Genomic DNA, 15977 nt, shown 5'->3' on the forward strand with positions numbered 1-15977 from the left:
TACTGGTCTTGATAAATGCATCTTCACGAGATTTATAAGAGCTGCTTTGCTGAATATGGACGTTTTATATCTGCCTGTTTGAAGTCTAACAAGTAGGTATTGTCTTCCTCGTTAATTGTAAGTTCGTGTCATCATACAGGTGTATACGTAAACGCACGTACATAAATGTGTTCCTAAACAGACAAGAAAAACAGACAAATGCACGCGCACACACGTACACACAGACAGATAGACACAAATAGACAATATATATATATATATATATATATATATATATATATATATATATATATATATATATATATATATATATATATGAATTGAGTAAATCAAGGAAGATGTTTTCTATTCATTTACGCTTATTTTGCACTAGTTGAATGAAGTGCCTGAAATATACAGAGTAGATTGAAATAATGAAAAAACTAATTACCTTAATATGTATGAATTATGTTTTACCATATGAGATGATGGAATGATAGGTAATATAATATTACCGCAGCTTCGAACCTTGGCAGAGATTGATGCTCATTGCCATTAGATTTGCTGTGATATTCATTGATCGAATGACCTGTGTACATATTCTAACAATTATGGAGAAGAAAATATACAATATATGCCATTTTCATGAGGAGACAAGAATGAGTTTCACGAATGATGTAATGCCGTGGAGCGGCTCTAGTTCCCTGGGCGGCGGAGGTGTTCCGAGGCCCAACTATGTTCTTCCGCGGCTCTCTCGTCAGTGCATAAGCAACTGTGGAGGGGTGAATACTGTCTGTCCGTGTTTCGCTAAAATGAAGTGTGTTGAATGATTTCAAAATGAAACGTAAAGTGAATCATGGCTAAAACAAGAGAGGAAATAGTGGGCAAACGGTTTTTGTGTGTTTCTGGAAGTTCTAAGTTGAAATTATCAAAAATAAACGAATGGGATTGGCGCGCGGGAGTAATAAGAGCTTGTTCCCACAACGATTCCAAACATCACGATCTACAGGTAAGAAGATTAATTAGCAGCGATGCCACCTTGAAGCAGGTACACTGGTGGGCAGGTGATAACGTGTGACTGTGGGCGGTGACACGTGAACTGCCCATCCACTGTTTGTTTACGGGTTGGCTGGCACACACCCACCCACTCGCTTACCAACCCATTGTGCTTTGGTGATTTACTCGTATTATGGTTAATGTGGCAGAAAATATGACCAGAATTGTCCTAAAGAGAACTTTTACTATTACAGGTTGTCATAGGATTACTTGGAAGTGTTGTTGTACGTTTAATAAACTATCGGCATCATGTCTAGCTCTAACAGTCAGCAGCCCTGTTTTCATGTGTCAGAAACGTTGATATACACATAAGCACGTTTAACTGGCTATTAATCTTAGGGGATTGTTATTTATGTTTTAAATGGACAGAGTTATGTAGCAAGGTAAAGTTGGGTGTTTAAAGTGGCGGGTGGCAAGGGTAGGCGGCCTGTGGCACGTAGGCAGTTTATCGTGCAGGGCTACACCTGCTGTCCTATCTCGCTCTCTTTGTGAAACTTACCAGAGTTTTCTCAACTTATGTGTGTGTGTTGGCCTCCTGTAATTGAGTTCTCTCTTGAAGAGTCGTCTGAAGACATAGTGATTTTTTTCCCCCCCCCGTGAGGAGAGACAGCGTTGTGGGCGTGTGAGGAAACGTCAAGGTGTTTGGGGGGGAGGGGTGACTGCCTGGGTTCCATTCAGTGTTCTGTCAGAGACAAATTATCCACCGCTTTATTGCATGTAGAAAAACTGGTGTTATTGCGTAAGGAAGGATGGAATGAGAGATGGACGAACTCTTTGTACTGTTTGTAGTTGATGCGTGTGGACAAAGAAAAGGGTAAAAGTATGCGAAATTTTGCTTCATATCATATTCCTTAGCCTTTCAAACCGGAATTCCATGATCATGTTTCAGGCAGGGAGCTGAGTGCTTAACGTGTGAAAATTGTAGCCCACTTTGTACGTTTAAGCCATTCTTCCTTTTAAAACGTGTTTACTGAGCAGGACACCTTGCCAGTGTCAAGTTTAATGCTGTAAAAGGTGGTGGGGAAGACAAAGATATTATTGAGGTTTAAAATAGGTGTGCAGAGTGGGTAAAACTAGGAAATTAGTTTAATCGGGTCAGAGTATGTATGTATGAAGTAGGAGGGCGTTAATAGCCCTTGGAATAGGTATTACGAGGGTAAAGTTAAGGTACAAGTAAGGTAAAGGAACAGGAATGGCTTCGATGTGTAAGAAATTATCGAAAGTAGATGATTTTGGGTGGGAGTAGGTGTAAGTTAAAGCATTAGAAAGATTAATTTTGAATGGAGAGTGAAGTAAATAAGGGAATGAAAGCTGACAGGATTGCTATAGATCATGTGTTGGACCAGGAAGTGTTACGTGGCAAGTTGTGTGAGATCTAGAATTGAACTTAGGTAGTAGTGCTTGTAAATGGGATTATAAGCCACAGGTAGATGGCTAAGTGGAACGAAACAGTCGGCAGTGTACAACTGGGGAATTTTGATAAATTAGGCAGGGTATAAAAGGAGGTTGACTTATAGATAATGTGGGACCGGTGATATGGTAGTGTGGGGAAATGAATGAGGTGAGCCCAGGCATTAGATTGGGTTAGACCGGGTAGTAGGTAGGGCAGAGCCAACCCAGTACGAGTTCTAGATGGGATGGGACTGTAATATGAATGGAAGTGGGTATAAGGAGATGGTGATGTATGGGATAGGACCAAGCAGTAATTGGTATTGGAACTTTTCTATAGAAGAATTAGTCGCCCAAGGCTCTTGCAGCTCTGTGGCCTTGGAATATCCTCAAGTCTCGACTTGTTCAGGATGGGTAAGTTTCAGATTGACAAACAAATCTCGTCCAACTTATGATGATGTAAAAAAATGTATTTTTGACAGCCTCACAATTGCATTTTTCTTTGATAGACAGTCGGCTTTGACGGGACATTCACATTAGCGATATGTTCCAACACGTTCTCGAATCAAGGGTCCAGCTCAACCGGCTCTCATGGTTTCCTCTCGATTTCTCCCACCGAGCCTCACGGATTTTATACTAAGTTATTTAACATTGCCTCTTAGGGATTCTGTGCACGATGAATAGGAGCTGGTTTTCAGTAGGAACCTCGTTAACTGGTTTCGAGGTCTGTTCCTAACTCCTGCTACTGTCTGTACCCAGACATTTTTGGAGAGTATCTGCTTAAGTAGACTGTTTGATGCTGCATTTCTCCCTCCATCATAAAACTAGATATCGTGGCAAAATTTTGAACTGAAGGTTTGTGTGCTAGTTCAATGGAATATGCAAATCATCGGGTTGCGGGTCACCAGATATGCAATCAATCATCCATTTAAATAGAATGTGAAGGAATTTGACAGGTTGATGGTCAACACGTTATCTGTATTGCGACTGGACGCCGAGGCTACGTGACCGGCAGTGTGTATTTGTATGTGCAAACGTGCTTGTGTGTGTAATTGTATGTACATTTGTATGTATGCATGGGTTTGGTCCTCTTATTTCCGGCTGCGTGGCAGACGGCCCATGCAGATTTGTTTTCCTTGCATACATTTCTAGAGTAGAATATTAAGCTGAAAGTACCAAGGATGATAGACGGTGTACACAGAACACAACCTAGTGTAAAGATTTGATGTTTACCTTTGTTCTGAGACTCTGTTTGCTGCTTGACAGGTTTCTTGTGTACAAATCCTGCCTGCTTCTGTACGGTCTTGTTTTCATGTGTACAGCAGAAGGCTGAACCGTGATATTGACTCAGGATGTTCCGTGCGTCTTACGGTGATTTTAGAGGCTTGTCTGAACCTCGCACAGTTAGGGCAAAAACTAAACGCCATCGTTGTTATTCTTCAAGGCAGGTTATTTGTGGCCACGGCCCCAGGCTTGCATAACTACCGCACCCAGGCTGATCAGTTTCATGCATATTTAGCGAGCGATTTTTTTTTTTTCAGATGTTTTTCAGTGGCTGGACCGAATACAGTAGTGATTATTCAGTAACGATTTTGAGATGTCTTGGACACCCAGATTTAAGTAATTTTTGTTGTATTTGATGACACAGTGTTCACTCATGTTGAAACTTAGGTGTTTCGTTGTAACTGGGAATTATGTATAGGTATGATATGAGGTCTGGATCTTCCAGTATTATCCATATGTATGACATGATGCATGCATGCCTCGTACCTGCTTTCCTGGGAGTTAAGCCTGAGTGATGAGATGGTGAAACAGGTGATTATATACAGACTTAATAAAACCGTGAAATTAAACCAGGTATTATTTCATGAAGAAAGTTAAAATTACAGATGTTTAGTTTTATGAAAAAAGGAATCCACGTGCGCGAGATTGTTATAGTTACGTGGATCGCTCACGTTTTACTGCAGTGGTGTGTGTGTGTGTGTATATATGGATGGGCGGGTTGGGTGGAGGCATTCTGCAGGTTGATGCTTTTCGACCTCATGCTCAGAAACAGTAATGCTGCTGTAGAAAATAGAAGAAAGACCTTTTGCACGATTTTAATTTGCTTTAACTGTATATTTGTATTACTTCGGTAAACCTTATGGTGACAGGTTGAAGGATAAGATCATGGTATATCTTTGCCGGTAATATTGAAAGGTGATTGCAGGACACCATTTTATTTTACCTTACGAAAATATATCTGCAGGGCAGCAGTCCTGTAATCGCTCATCATCAGGTGATGTGCGTGACTGAAGTTTACTGGACATCGATTTCGGGGCTTCGTCTACTCTGCAGCGCTATTTTCTTGTGGAGGAATAGGGCTACATTTCTTATCCAGTATGTTGTAGTGTTCCTTTAAAGTACGTTATCAATATGTCTTTTTCTTTCGTTAATTTTGAGTTCGTTTTCCAATTATGTTTTAGTGATTTGTCTCCCACTCTTATACTTGACCTTCCACTATTATTTCATGGTTTCCCTTCAGGAATTTTATGTTATTCGAACTGCGGTAAATATCGGTTGATTGCATTTTCCCAGCATTACCTCAGTTATTTCCTCTCCACAGTGGCTATTAACCAGATTGATTTGATTTGTGCCGTTACCCGTGGCACATTTATTGTTCACCCCCATGTTCATCGTGTGACACCGCTCTTCCCACGATGATACCGTGATGTTTGACTTTCTCTCTTGTTAAGTGGGAAGTTTTTTTTCGCATCTCTTATTATCAACCGGTTTGCCTTTCTTGTCATTATTGGCCATTATTTCCAACCAGTGATTGTTATAATCATCTAGTGGGTTAGGGTTGTACTTTCTTCTTCCTGATTTTCGCGCGAACTCTTGCCAAGTGGTCAAGACAATAAGGACTTGCCAACAGCTTCGGCCCAGCGTAAAAGATGTTATCCAAGTCTACGACCAGTTTTTATTCATCGGAAGTGTTTACGGAACTGGCATTTGGACTAAATGATGCTTTGGTTTATTGGACCAGCTTACTGGTCTGGATCTTAGCTGAGAAGCAAACGTTTGACAAGTTATAGCTTCATTCTGTTTGCGAGTCGTTACCTTTGGTGTAGTTTAGTGGTACGACACCTAAGCACGACGGTTCGTCCCTCGGGTATTATATCAGTCTGGCCTTTGGCCCTCCTTAAAGATCATGTTATCATACCAAAAGGTCGTATGGAAGTGTTCAAGGGGCTAAGGTGGTCATTAGATCCCAATATTATTTACTGTACAGGGCCTTAATGGACATGGTATAATTCATCATTTTAGTGATGCAGTATCTATTCACAGTGTTTCAATGGCTTCACAGATACGTGTGGCATTTTCATTTAACGATGAGAAGCTTGGCTACTTGCAGTCGAGCAGTCTTTAGGTAAGGTTACGCGAGGACGCCTCACTTTTGGAGAGCAGTTTTGTACCACTTTTTGTGTGTGATTCATATTCTTGCCTACCATCCATGTCATTCATTTTTTTTTATGTAAATTTGTTGGATATCTTTTTTTTTCCCACAACGGGGTAAGACTTGGCGTGAGGAGGTGGTGGCAACGTTTTGTTATGGGGCGGCCTTTTTGGGTGATAATCTTCAGATAGCTTAACCTGCGCATATGGGGTTCCCGCGCTATCAGTACTTGGGCTCCTTGAACATGTCGGACGGTACGATTCATGAGCCCTGAGGTACGGCCAAATAGGAAGGGCAGCGTGATCTTTAACCAAACCCTATTTAAGAATCAGGTCATAAGCTAGACCATGGATATGAGTCACCGTCGTGCTCAAGGGTAGTTAACGTCGTGCTTAGGTGTTTAGTAGTTGTGTTGAAGGATCTAACAGCACGTTTACTTTGATAAAGTATATAGTACTGAATCTGGAAATACGTTACTGTGATTCTAATGAAAGTAACAGAGCTGGCATATGATGTGCCACACCAGTCTCCTTTTGTATGGAGATTCAGGCATCCTACTGGTAGCATTAAAGTTAGGCTTACCGCTTAGGCCTGTGCACACTAACAAGTATTAATCTTAGGTTTACAGTACAAATTACGCTCTATGTGGGGGAAGGTAGCCCTCTCTTTGCTTATCTTCAAAAGTAGCATATGATGGTCATTTTTCCATAGTGACACGCACACATACGAGCAAAGTCATTTTTCCATAGTGACACGCACACATACGAGCAAAGACATTACACATTTATTCAAGGTTAAGAAATGGGGCAACACAAGTGTAACACCCTCTCCCCGTAACGCACAAATTGCAGTCTCACTCAGACGCGCTTCAGTGAAATGGTTAGCGTTACTAACCGTAGAGTCAGTGCGGGCCCACTCAGGGTCGGGTCCGCATTGGTTCGAATCCGGGTGCGGAGTCGGCCTACAGCCAGTCTCAGCTGTTCATCCTCCCCATTGGAGCTGATCAATAATTGGGTATCTGGCTCATGCTGATGTGTGTGTGTGTGTGTGTGTGTGTGTGTGTGTGTGTGTGTACATACAAGTAATAAAGACATATTACCAATGATACGAAGATAAGGGATGGGGCAAAACGAGTGTACAGTCCCTATAGTAGCACAAGACACAAATAACAATTACAAGTAGTAATTTTTACAAATACTCGCAAACGGCCTGACAGACAGGCAAACTCTCAAGCAAGTGTAAAGCTCCCTTCCTAGAATAGTAACTACTTACACACTAACCCATGCATAAAGAGAATGATTGGTACAATTTTTATTGTAAAGTCACACACACACACACACACACACACACACACATGTAAATAAATACCTTTGTTTACCATTCGGGAATGAAAAGCGTTTAACTTACGACAGGATTGTTGCCTCAGTAACCACAGAAGCAATGAAACGTGCAGTAAATGTAATTGTAAACTAGTAGAGTTTTTTTTAACCACTAAGGCAAGGCGCAGATGAACACAGGAAGCGAACGTCTACAGTTAGGTAAACCAGTGTTCTCTTAATTTGCAGTGTGTGATGTAGACGTAATATAGCCCCAAATTTTCCTCCAGGGTTGGCTCGTCATTTGCGCGAGGGAGCCATTAGTTGCAGAGAAGGAATGACCGGTGTAATCAGTGCTAGAACCCTTGGAGGCTCTTGTTGATGTAGGCAAGGCGAAGCCCTCAAAGTGAGTCACTTGGAGTACTTTTAACTGTCATGAGCACGACTTTACGACCCTTGAGCACTACGGAGCGATCCTTGGATATGATGGCATGGCCTTTGACCCGATCCTTAAGGGTTAGGTCTGAGGCTAGACCATCATATCAAGGAGTTGGTGTAGTGTGTTGTAAACACAGTTATACTGCATCAAAGACGCTATGGTTTAGTTGATGTTGATCATAGCATCTATGTGCGAGGCGTCTTACTACAGTCCTGGTGTATTAATGTATTTATAGTGGTCGAGAACGGAGGCACCGGAGAGTGGATTTGACCCCTTAAAAGCATGACTGTACGACTCTATGGCACGACAGGACGACTCTCAAACACGACGGTATGACCTATCAGTACGACGGCATTGTTCTTCAGGGTCAGGTCATATGTCGCGCGTTTATACCCACAGGTCGTGGAGGTGTGCTCAGGGATTGTACCGTTGTACTCAAGGCATTTACAGTGTGGAGCAGGTAACCGTAAATGCGCCAGCTTAGTTTAGAATAAGCACCCTGTACGGTACTCACCAGCTGAGAACAATGGCAGTGTGCCCTGATAGATTTTCTTATCCGAAAAGGAAGACTTGAATCTTTAGTTAATATGGGAAGAGAAAAATATATTGCAATACACATACCTTGCAAACCTACAGATATCAGATAGCATATATATATATATATATATATATATATATATATATATATATATATATATATATATATATTGACTGCTGCTGTGCCCCAAGATCTTAAAGTGTTGGCTGTTGGTTAAAGGTTGAAACGAAGAAATTCCTCTGTTCCAGCAGGGTGGAGAACAGGGGGAAGGTTCATGGGGGTGTTGGGGGGGGGGGGGGTAATCACGGCTACCACGCGACTAACATCGACCCAACATACGGTTTGGATCTCATGGTATGATAGAAGTTGCTGTACTGTATTTTTTTTTCTTTTCGTCATTATATACGAAAACGACGCGCTGTTAGTAGTGAAATAACTTGGGTAATAAACACATATTCATGATCTTGGGACGCGAGGTTGCGCAAAATGTTGTTCATTGCGTTCTTGAAACGTAGTAGAGTACATAATAGGATGGTGTATTACAGCAGACTAGAGAAGTATATTGATATGTTAGATTAAAACGTAAGTATGATATTCACCTTTGAAGAGTCCTCATCAAGAGGCACAAAATAGACCACGGTGTAGAGATAATTTGGTAGAGAGCCGTCTGGCTAGGCTTGTAGTACAGAACACTTTCACTGTTCCATGACCCAGCTACCTTCTGTGGCTGCTGCTGCTTACTGCGTATCGCTGATGGGAAAGTAGACATGAAGAAAAAAAAACGATGTTCTGTTAAACGATTATGACAGCGAGACGTTACAATGGTAGGTAATATGATGGAATGAAGGATCTTGCCCGTATTTGATTAGGTTTAACAAGGGTACTCTCCACCGACACTCAGTCCTCTTGGTTTGAGATTGGTCGGTAGGCTTAAAGCTTTCTTGACTCCCCCTTCCCACACCCCTTCGCCCTCAGGCTTTTGTTCTCTATGACCCGTATTCCTACTGCATACTTTGCCTCGTTTAATGGCCACAAAATTTATCATTACGTCTCTGTTGTCAGTGTGGTGGTTTATTGTCATACAAGAGTCACTCATGGATGCATAGAAGTCTACCCATGCATTTCCTAGGATTATTTCCGTCTGGTCTTTCTAGTGTCGTGTAGTTCGGTAGGTCGGAAGGCTCGGGAGCGTGGCTGTGGTATAGATTACACTCGGGGATTGTTGCGTTGAGAGGAGAGGAGTGATGGATGATAGTCGCTCACGTCAGTCATTCAGGCCTCGTAAACTTTGGAGACGTCGAGGGAACCAGCCGTCTCGAGCCGAAAGCATTTGCACGGGAATTCATCGCCTCTGTGTACAGTCAGCTGAGCACGACGGTTCGATCCTTGAGTACGGCGGTACGAACTTTAGGTGCCTGAGCGTGACCTTTGGCTTAGCATATATATATATATATATATATATATATATATATATATATATATATATATATATATATATGTGTGTGTGTGTGTGTGTGTGTGTGTGTGTGTGTGACGACGTTGAATCACCTTACGTTTGCAAGAGAGCTGCTGTAGAACTGAAGGTGGCAGTCGGTTGGGTATTAATCTGAGGAAGGTCTTGTTGTGTCCCGACTAGAACTTTGCCCAACATCACCACATAAACCTGACCAGAATGCCGCTCATAAACATTTCAAAAGGTCTTTACTGTCAGTATTAATTCACTAGAGCATATAATTTACTGGGACAGGTTAAAACACTCACTTGGCCAAGCCTTAGGTCGTAGACGATAGGTAAGCTTAATATTGCATACTCATTGAGAATAGCTGGGAAGTCTAGTCCTTAATTTGCATATGGAGTTAATCCGTCTGTGCCGTGAGACGCGATGGGATATGCTAATTAAACTGAAAAAGTAATGAATATGACTGACACTAGTGTATTATATATAAAAGATGCATACCTCCGACGCCTAGTCTTTCAGTCTGCTGGGATATATTTCGGACACGGAGAGGATGGTTGGTTGTCTTCGAGAAAGGACGAGAAATTGTAACCGACAGGCCCACTTATGTTTTAACATCCAGTACCTACACAGGATCTATGGGGGTTAGACATAAACTTAAAAAAAAACAAGGAAATGTGTATCGGTAATCTACTTTCATATATATATATATATATATATATATATATATATATATATATATATATATATATATATATATATATTCTTTTGCGTGTTTATTGACATTTTGTTCGTCAGGCGGCTTTTTCAGCATATATATGGTAATTGGCGGCTGTGTGGGGATTACGGGGGCTGTGTGAGTGCCTAGCTACGGAAAGCAGAGGTCTAAACAGAGCCATGTTGATTGTGCCTGCCTACCCCTCTCCTGCTTCTGGCTGTTGTGTTATTTTTGCATCGTGTACGTATAGGGGCACTCCTGCTGAAATATTGGTGGCCACCTGGCGTCACCTGGGGGTCGGGCTTGCCTCGTTCGTTGTGGAAATACGAAAATAGTTAATGAAAACATTTAAGATGATTACCATTTTTTTTTTTTTTTAGAGATTGATATGGTTTATATAAAAACTGACCTGATGTTTCGTTGTAAAGATTATAAAGGGTTTTCATTTTAATGTACTGGTTTCGGGAACCGGTTTGAAGATTGTAACGAACTTGAGCACCTGTGAGGAAAGGTCGCCGTGAGCCAAACACGTTGGTTGTGTGGTTCAGACCTAATGAAATCTCTCGTGATGGGTTCTGTTTGAGAGTAGCTTTATTTTTGAGTGTGAAAGTGTTTTAATCCCCTGTTTTATATATATATATATATATATATATATATATATATATATATATATATATATATATATATATATATATATATAGGGCTTGAGTACGTTGTAGAAAACGCTAACAGGAGCAACAAGAAGTTATTTTTTCATTACCCTTTTGAGGATGACCAGACAACCTTTAAACTTGACAGCCACTAAACACGACGGAACTACCCTTAAACTCGACGGTACGACCCTCATGCTCGACGGTACCTACCCTTAAGTATGATAACCAGGGCTTTGACATGAACCAGAAACATCGTCAGAGGCCAGGCCATCATACGTACGGGTCGTACGGTTGTGCTTGACGGCTGGGGTTAGCAGCAACATTCAGAATGGTTATTGTTCCAAGAAAAGAAAAATAGTCTTGGTAAGATACACGATGTTGGGTGGGGGAACTGTCGTTATCAGTTTACCGAAAACAAACATTGATTTTCAAAAATGTCTTTTTTTCGGTGAAGTAATATCAGCTGAATGCCTTTTAATGTGGGTTAGTTTCATATTTACTCCTACGTCTGAAAGAGAGAATTAGAACCTGGGTATAGTGTGAGTAGAGAGGAGGGGGAAGGGGTTTCCCCTCTCTTTGCCTCCAAATCGGTTTAGGTTTTCCCCAATCTGAAAGCAAATAATTGAATTCCTTTAGGAACCAAGAATAACTCATGGCATCAGCAGGCATCAGGCGTGGGAGGGGGATTTAAATACATGCATATCAGAGTAGTGTACGTCGTGTACATGTTGTGTTTATTGATAGCTCGCCTAGAAAGCAGCTGTGATTGCTTGATACATTACTGACCTAAACGTAGTATAAGCAAATGGTGCTGAACCTAGGGCATTTAAAAGTTGACGCAGAATACTTTCAGACTGTACGAAGATAATTATATGATATTTGATAACATGCTTGTGAATGGATTTGCGTGTCCAGTACCGCAGCACAGAATAGATAAGGTATACGTTTGTGAATTTGTTTTAATACCTGTTAAAAGCTCATGCAGTCTGTACAGATCACGTCTGCATGTTTTGCTTTCGTTGGCTGTGAGGTTTTATGACTATGATGGAGCAGATGTGATAGACACGATCTTCCTGCCTGAAGCAACGTTGCCTGGGGTTTGAATTGCTTCATTCTCTGAAGGCAGTCTCTGTACTTATCTAACGCTGTTAGGGAAGAAGCGTAATACTTTTTTGCCGTTTGTTGTAGTTTTTGGATAATTAACGTGTTTGTGGAATGGCGTGGTTTGAGAGGTTTGCAGAGTACAAGGCCTCACGCTGGAATCTATACCTCTTCATTTCCAGAGGGGGTCGACTTGTGTGACCACCAGTACACGAGGTGGAAATATGAAAGTGTCCTTCAAAAATTTTGGGCGGGTAGTTGTTCACATACTGGCCTGAATCTCTGTGGTTCTAAGGGTTTCTTCGGAGTGGCTTACATTGTTATTGCCTGGGATTGAATTATCCCATATGTCTGTAGTTATTGCTGCATAGAGTTCTGAAGATAAAAACCTGGGTTGAAGTCGGTCACTTTTTTTCGAGTTTTTGTCAGGAAGTGTAAGAGACTTGGCCAGATTTTTTTTCCCCCAGTGTTGCAGACGATGGCATGGCGTGACACCTAACCGTTAATGATCGGGCAGAGGCCAGGCCCTCTCATACCCAGGAGGTGTCGCCCCATGCTCCTGGGGTTGAACCGTCGCGTTCATGCGGTTAGTGTACACCAGATCACAGCCCAGGTTGAGGGTACACAGGTCCGGGAGCTTCACCCACAAACACCCAGCTTTGTTATGAAACGGCAGAAGCTGCCGAGTCATTCGCCCGGGACGTATGGTTGGTAACGAAAGCCGAAGCGATCTGTAGCTATACGATGTACAGTGCTAAGTGTTTTTACTGAAAATATGTTTCCATATACTGTTTTTTGATATCAACGTCTCAAGGACTTTCTTAGCTATATATATATATATATATATATATATATATATATATATATATATATATATATATATATTCTTAGGAAACTGAAATTCGTGTGTCTGTCCAGTATGGTGGGAGGCATTTGTCGTCGAGGTCGTGGCGCTCATATTTCCTCGGGTTCGAGTGAAGCAAGTACGTGCGTCTGTTAGAGTAATAGCAGTTTTGCTTTTTGGTTGGATTGCCAGGCACTGGTCTTGGCGTTCATGGAACTGGGTTAAGGGAGCATCTCGGGTGCCGCTGGTGTCCACCCAAGTGTGTATCTCACGCTTCGGTAAGTTCGATCTGGTTTCTTGAGTGCCGCGGGCAACGGCGTCCCGTAGACGTATACCTCCTTGTCTGAAATGGTTGAATGGAACCAGTGTTTAGGTTGAGGGGGCTCATCGTGGATCGTATACAACTGAGGATTTTCGTCTCCTACCGCCGGCCTGACCATCTGCAGCGTCGTGGTAATGTGTCAGCAGCCGAGGAGTTTGGCTCGATGCTGACGCAGATTCTAATTTACCGTGTTATTGTTTTTTCCAAGTGCAAGAGATTAGGTGTGCATGTACCGTGTGGAGACTTGTCTGGTTTGTCTGGTTTATCGTAGTGGTTTGTACACGGGTGTAGGGGTAGTGTAGTGTGTTTTACATGATGTAATAATGCACGGGGGTAGAGGGAGAAGGTCCGTGCACTTTGTGGGTCAAGCGCAAAGTAAATAAGATCATTTTAGTGCGGTTAGTGTGAAAGGACGCGGGGGTAAGGCTAGTGACACGCCTTGGTTAGCGTGGCGTCTGACGGTGTCAAGAAGGGTAGTTGCATTGCGGACAGTAGTGAAGCCAGGCTAGTGCGATGATGGGAAGGATCAGGGTTTTATAAGTGTTGTGGTTGTTGATTATGAAGGTTGGTTGATATGGTGGTAGTATTTAGGCTGGCAGTTATGGCGAAGGGCAGTGTTGGGAATGGTTGGTGTGGAGGAGCGTCGTCAGTTGTTGTGGACGGTGGTAGGAATACTGTGTGTGTTGGTGTGGTAGTGGGGAGCGTGGAGGTGCGGTTGGTGGTGTTGGGCAGCGTGGGGAGAGTGTTGGAGGTGTGTTGGTGAGTGGTGGAGGAGGTGGTGCGGGTGGGCGGGCTATTCTGGTAGTGGGCCTGACTAGCGACCTTGCACGGGGCCTGGGGGCAGGATGGCAGGCAGGCAGGGGAGGGCAGTTTATGGCGGCGGCCGCTGCTCTCTCTCTCTCTCTCTCTCTCTCTCTCTCTCTCTCTCTCTCTCTCTCTCTCTCTCTCTTCACGCTTATCTCCCTCCCCCTCACTCCTTCTCGGGTAGATAGATACTCAGATTATCTTCCCCGCCCACTGTCACAGTTGTTCAGTTTCTTGTGAACGTGGCAGGTGTTCAGCACCGTGTGAACATCACAGGTGTGTCGTACCCCGTGTTGAATACAAGGAACCCCTGCCAACCCTCTCATGAGAATTCAATTCTCGTAGTTGTATGAATCTTACTCGTTATTACAGAATCATTATACCTGGAACCATTAAATGTCGAATGAAAAAAGAAAAGATCTTCAGTCGCTGTATCATGCGCATTGTCAGTGATTATAACAATCCGTTTTTTCTTTGCCTAACTTACATTACAGTGACTTGTAATGTAAGCTGATTATATCTCATCCGTGACTGTAACGGGGATGACTGTAATGACATGGCAACACGTCTTCCTCGCTAAGTACAGAATCCGGTGTGGGACTTGGTTCAAGACGGTGGTGCCTTGTATGGTTTCCAGTCCAGTCCAGTCGTGAGAACTGCTCTTGTGACCTGCCTTCCGCTACGTGACGCTCTGGGGTTCATCTGTAGCCTCTCAAGGTTTCCTCGCCTCCTTAGTATATCATGGGTTCCTCACCTCCTGTATTATTTCAAGGGTTCTTCGCCGTCTGTTGTATTTCATGGGGGTCTATAGTTTCTTTCTTCCCTCTCCTGTAGCACTGTATGGGTTCCTTTACTTTCATGAGTCCCCCCCCCCCTTATATTTCATGAGTTCTTGTAATTTCATGAGTCCTTTGCCTCCTGCAGTGTTTCATGGGTTCTTCTCTTGCCCTACGAAGTTTCCAGATTCACCAGGTTGTTGGTATTCGCTTCACTAAGTTCAGTGTGGATTCCACTTGACCATTCTATATATAAATCAACATCATCATCATAGTCAGATCTTTTAAATCCTTCATTGGAGTAAGTGAAGACATGGTTCATGTATACATGTTTAAGAGACGGGGGTAACACGAGTGTAAAACTCTTCCCCGACACGTAAATAGTAATTACACAGTGTAGCTGGTGACGAGAGTCCGCATGTGTGTGTATAGCTCCACCTGTGTACGTATACTGTTACACCGGCCTCCCTGGTTATATATATATGACTCTGCCTGTCAAGCGAGGGCTCATGTGCACGTCATTCTTTCCATCCTCTCCCACCGGAGGTATTTCTGTTGTGGCATCGTAAGTCACTGCTTCGTAGTCACACCTATTTCGTATATATGTTGCTCCCCGCCCTCCTACATGTGAGTATATAGCATTATTCTTCACGTATGTATGTATACCATCAAATCCTTTCACAGGCACACTGTCAGCGTCTCCAGCTGATCTCTGTACACACCTTGTACGTATCCTGCTGTCCTCAGGTCGTTCCTTTGAACACCTGCCGATCCCTTTAGCCCACAGGTGTTCTGGCCAGCTTTCCGGCCCAACACAGAGGCTGTTCTTACAACTCGCTCGCGGGTTGCCATATCCACTTCAGCGGGGCGTAGGGGGAATATTGCCAAGGGGGTATTTTTTTTTTTGGGGGGGGAGCTTTCACCATAACATCTCTGGGTAGGTTGAGCCCTATTGTGTTATTGTCTTGAACTACCCACAATACCCTGAGGAGGCTGTTGTCGTCTGTTATTGGCTGTGTCCGTCGTTGTGCATGGGTGAACCGTGACTTGCGTTGGGCTCGTGTGAGGCATAACGTAGGTACTGGGTAATGTTCTGTCGTGTCAGTGTCGAGTGAACTGTGGTTTTCATGTCCATAGATTTAGTTAACAG

The 15977-nt window shown here is 42.9% G+C and overlaps 1 protein-coding gene across 6 annotated transcripts in view; it reads left to right on the plus strand.

Annotated features, from left to right (window-relative positions):
- The first annotated feature begins 750 nt into the window (after positions 1–750).
- The window catches only part of LOC139758004 (uncharacterized), a 711662-nt gene continuing 696435 nt past the window's right edge, over positions 751–15977 (plus strand). For all 6 annotated transcript variants that reach the window (XM_071678987.1, XM_071678988.1, XM_071678989.1 and 3 more), the window contains exon 1: positions 751–988. In XM_071678987.1, the coding sequence (XP_071535088.1) occupies positions 836–988 (153 nt within the window). In that variant the 5' untranslated portion in view covers positions 751–835. The remainder of the gene's footprint in view (positions 989–15977) is intronic.

The sequence above is a fragment of the Panulirus ornatus genome, chromosome 29, assembly GCF_036320965.1.
Source record: "Panulirus ornatus isolate Po-2019 chromosome 29, ASM3632096v1, whole genome shotgun sequence".
Taxonomy (NCBI): Eukaryota; Metazoa; Arthropoda; class Malacostraca; order Decapoda; family Palinuridae; genus Panulirus; species Panulirus ornatus.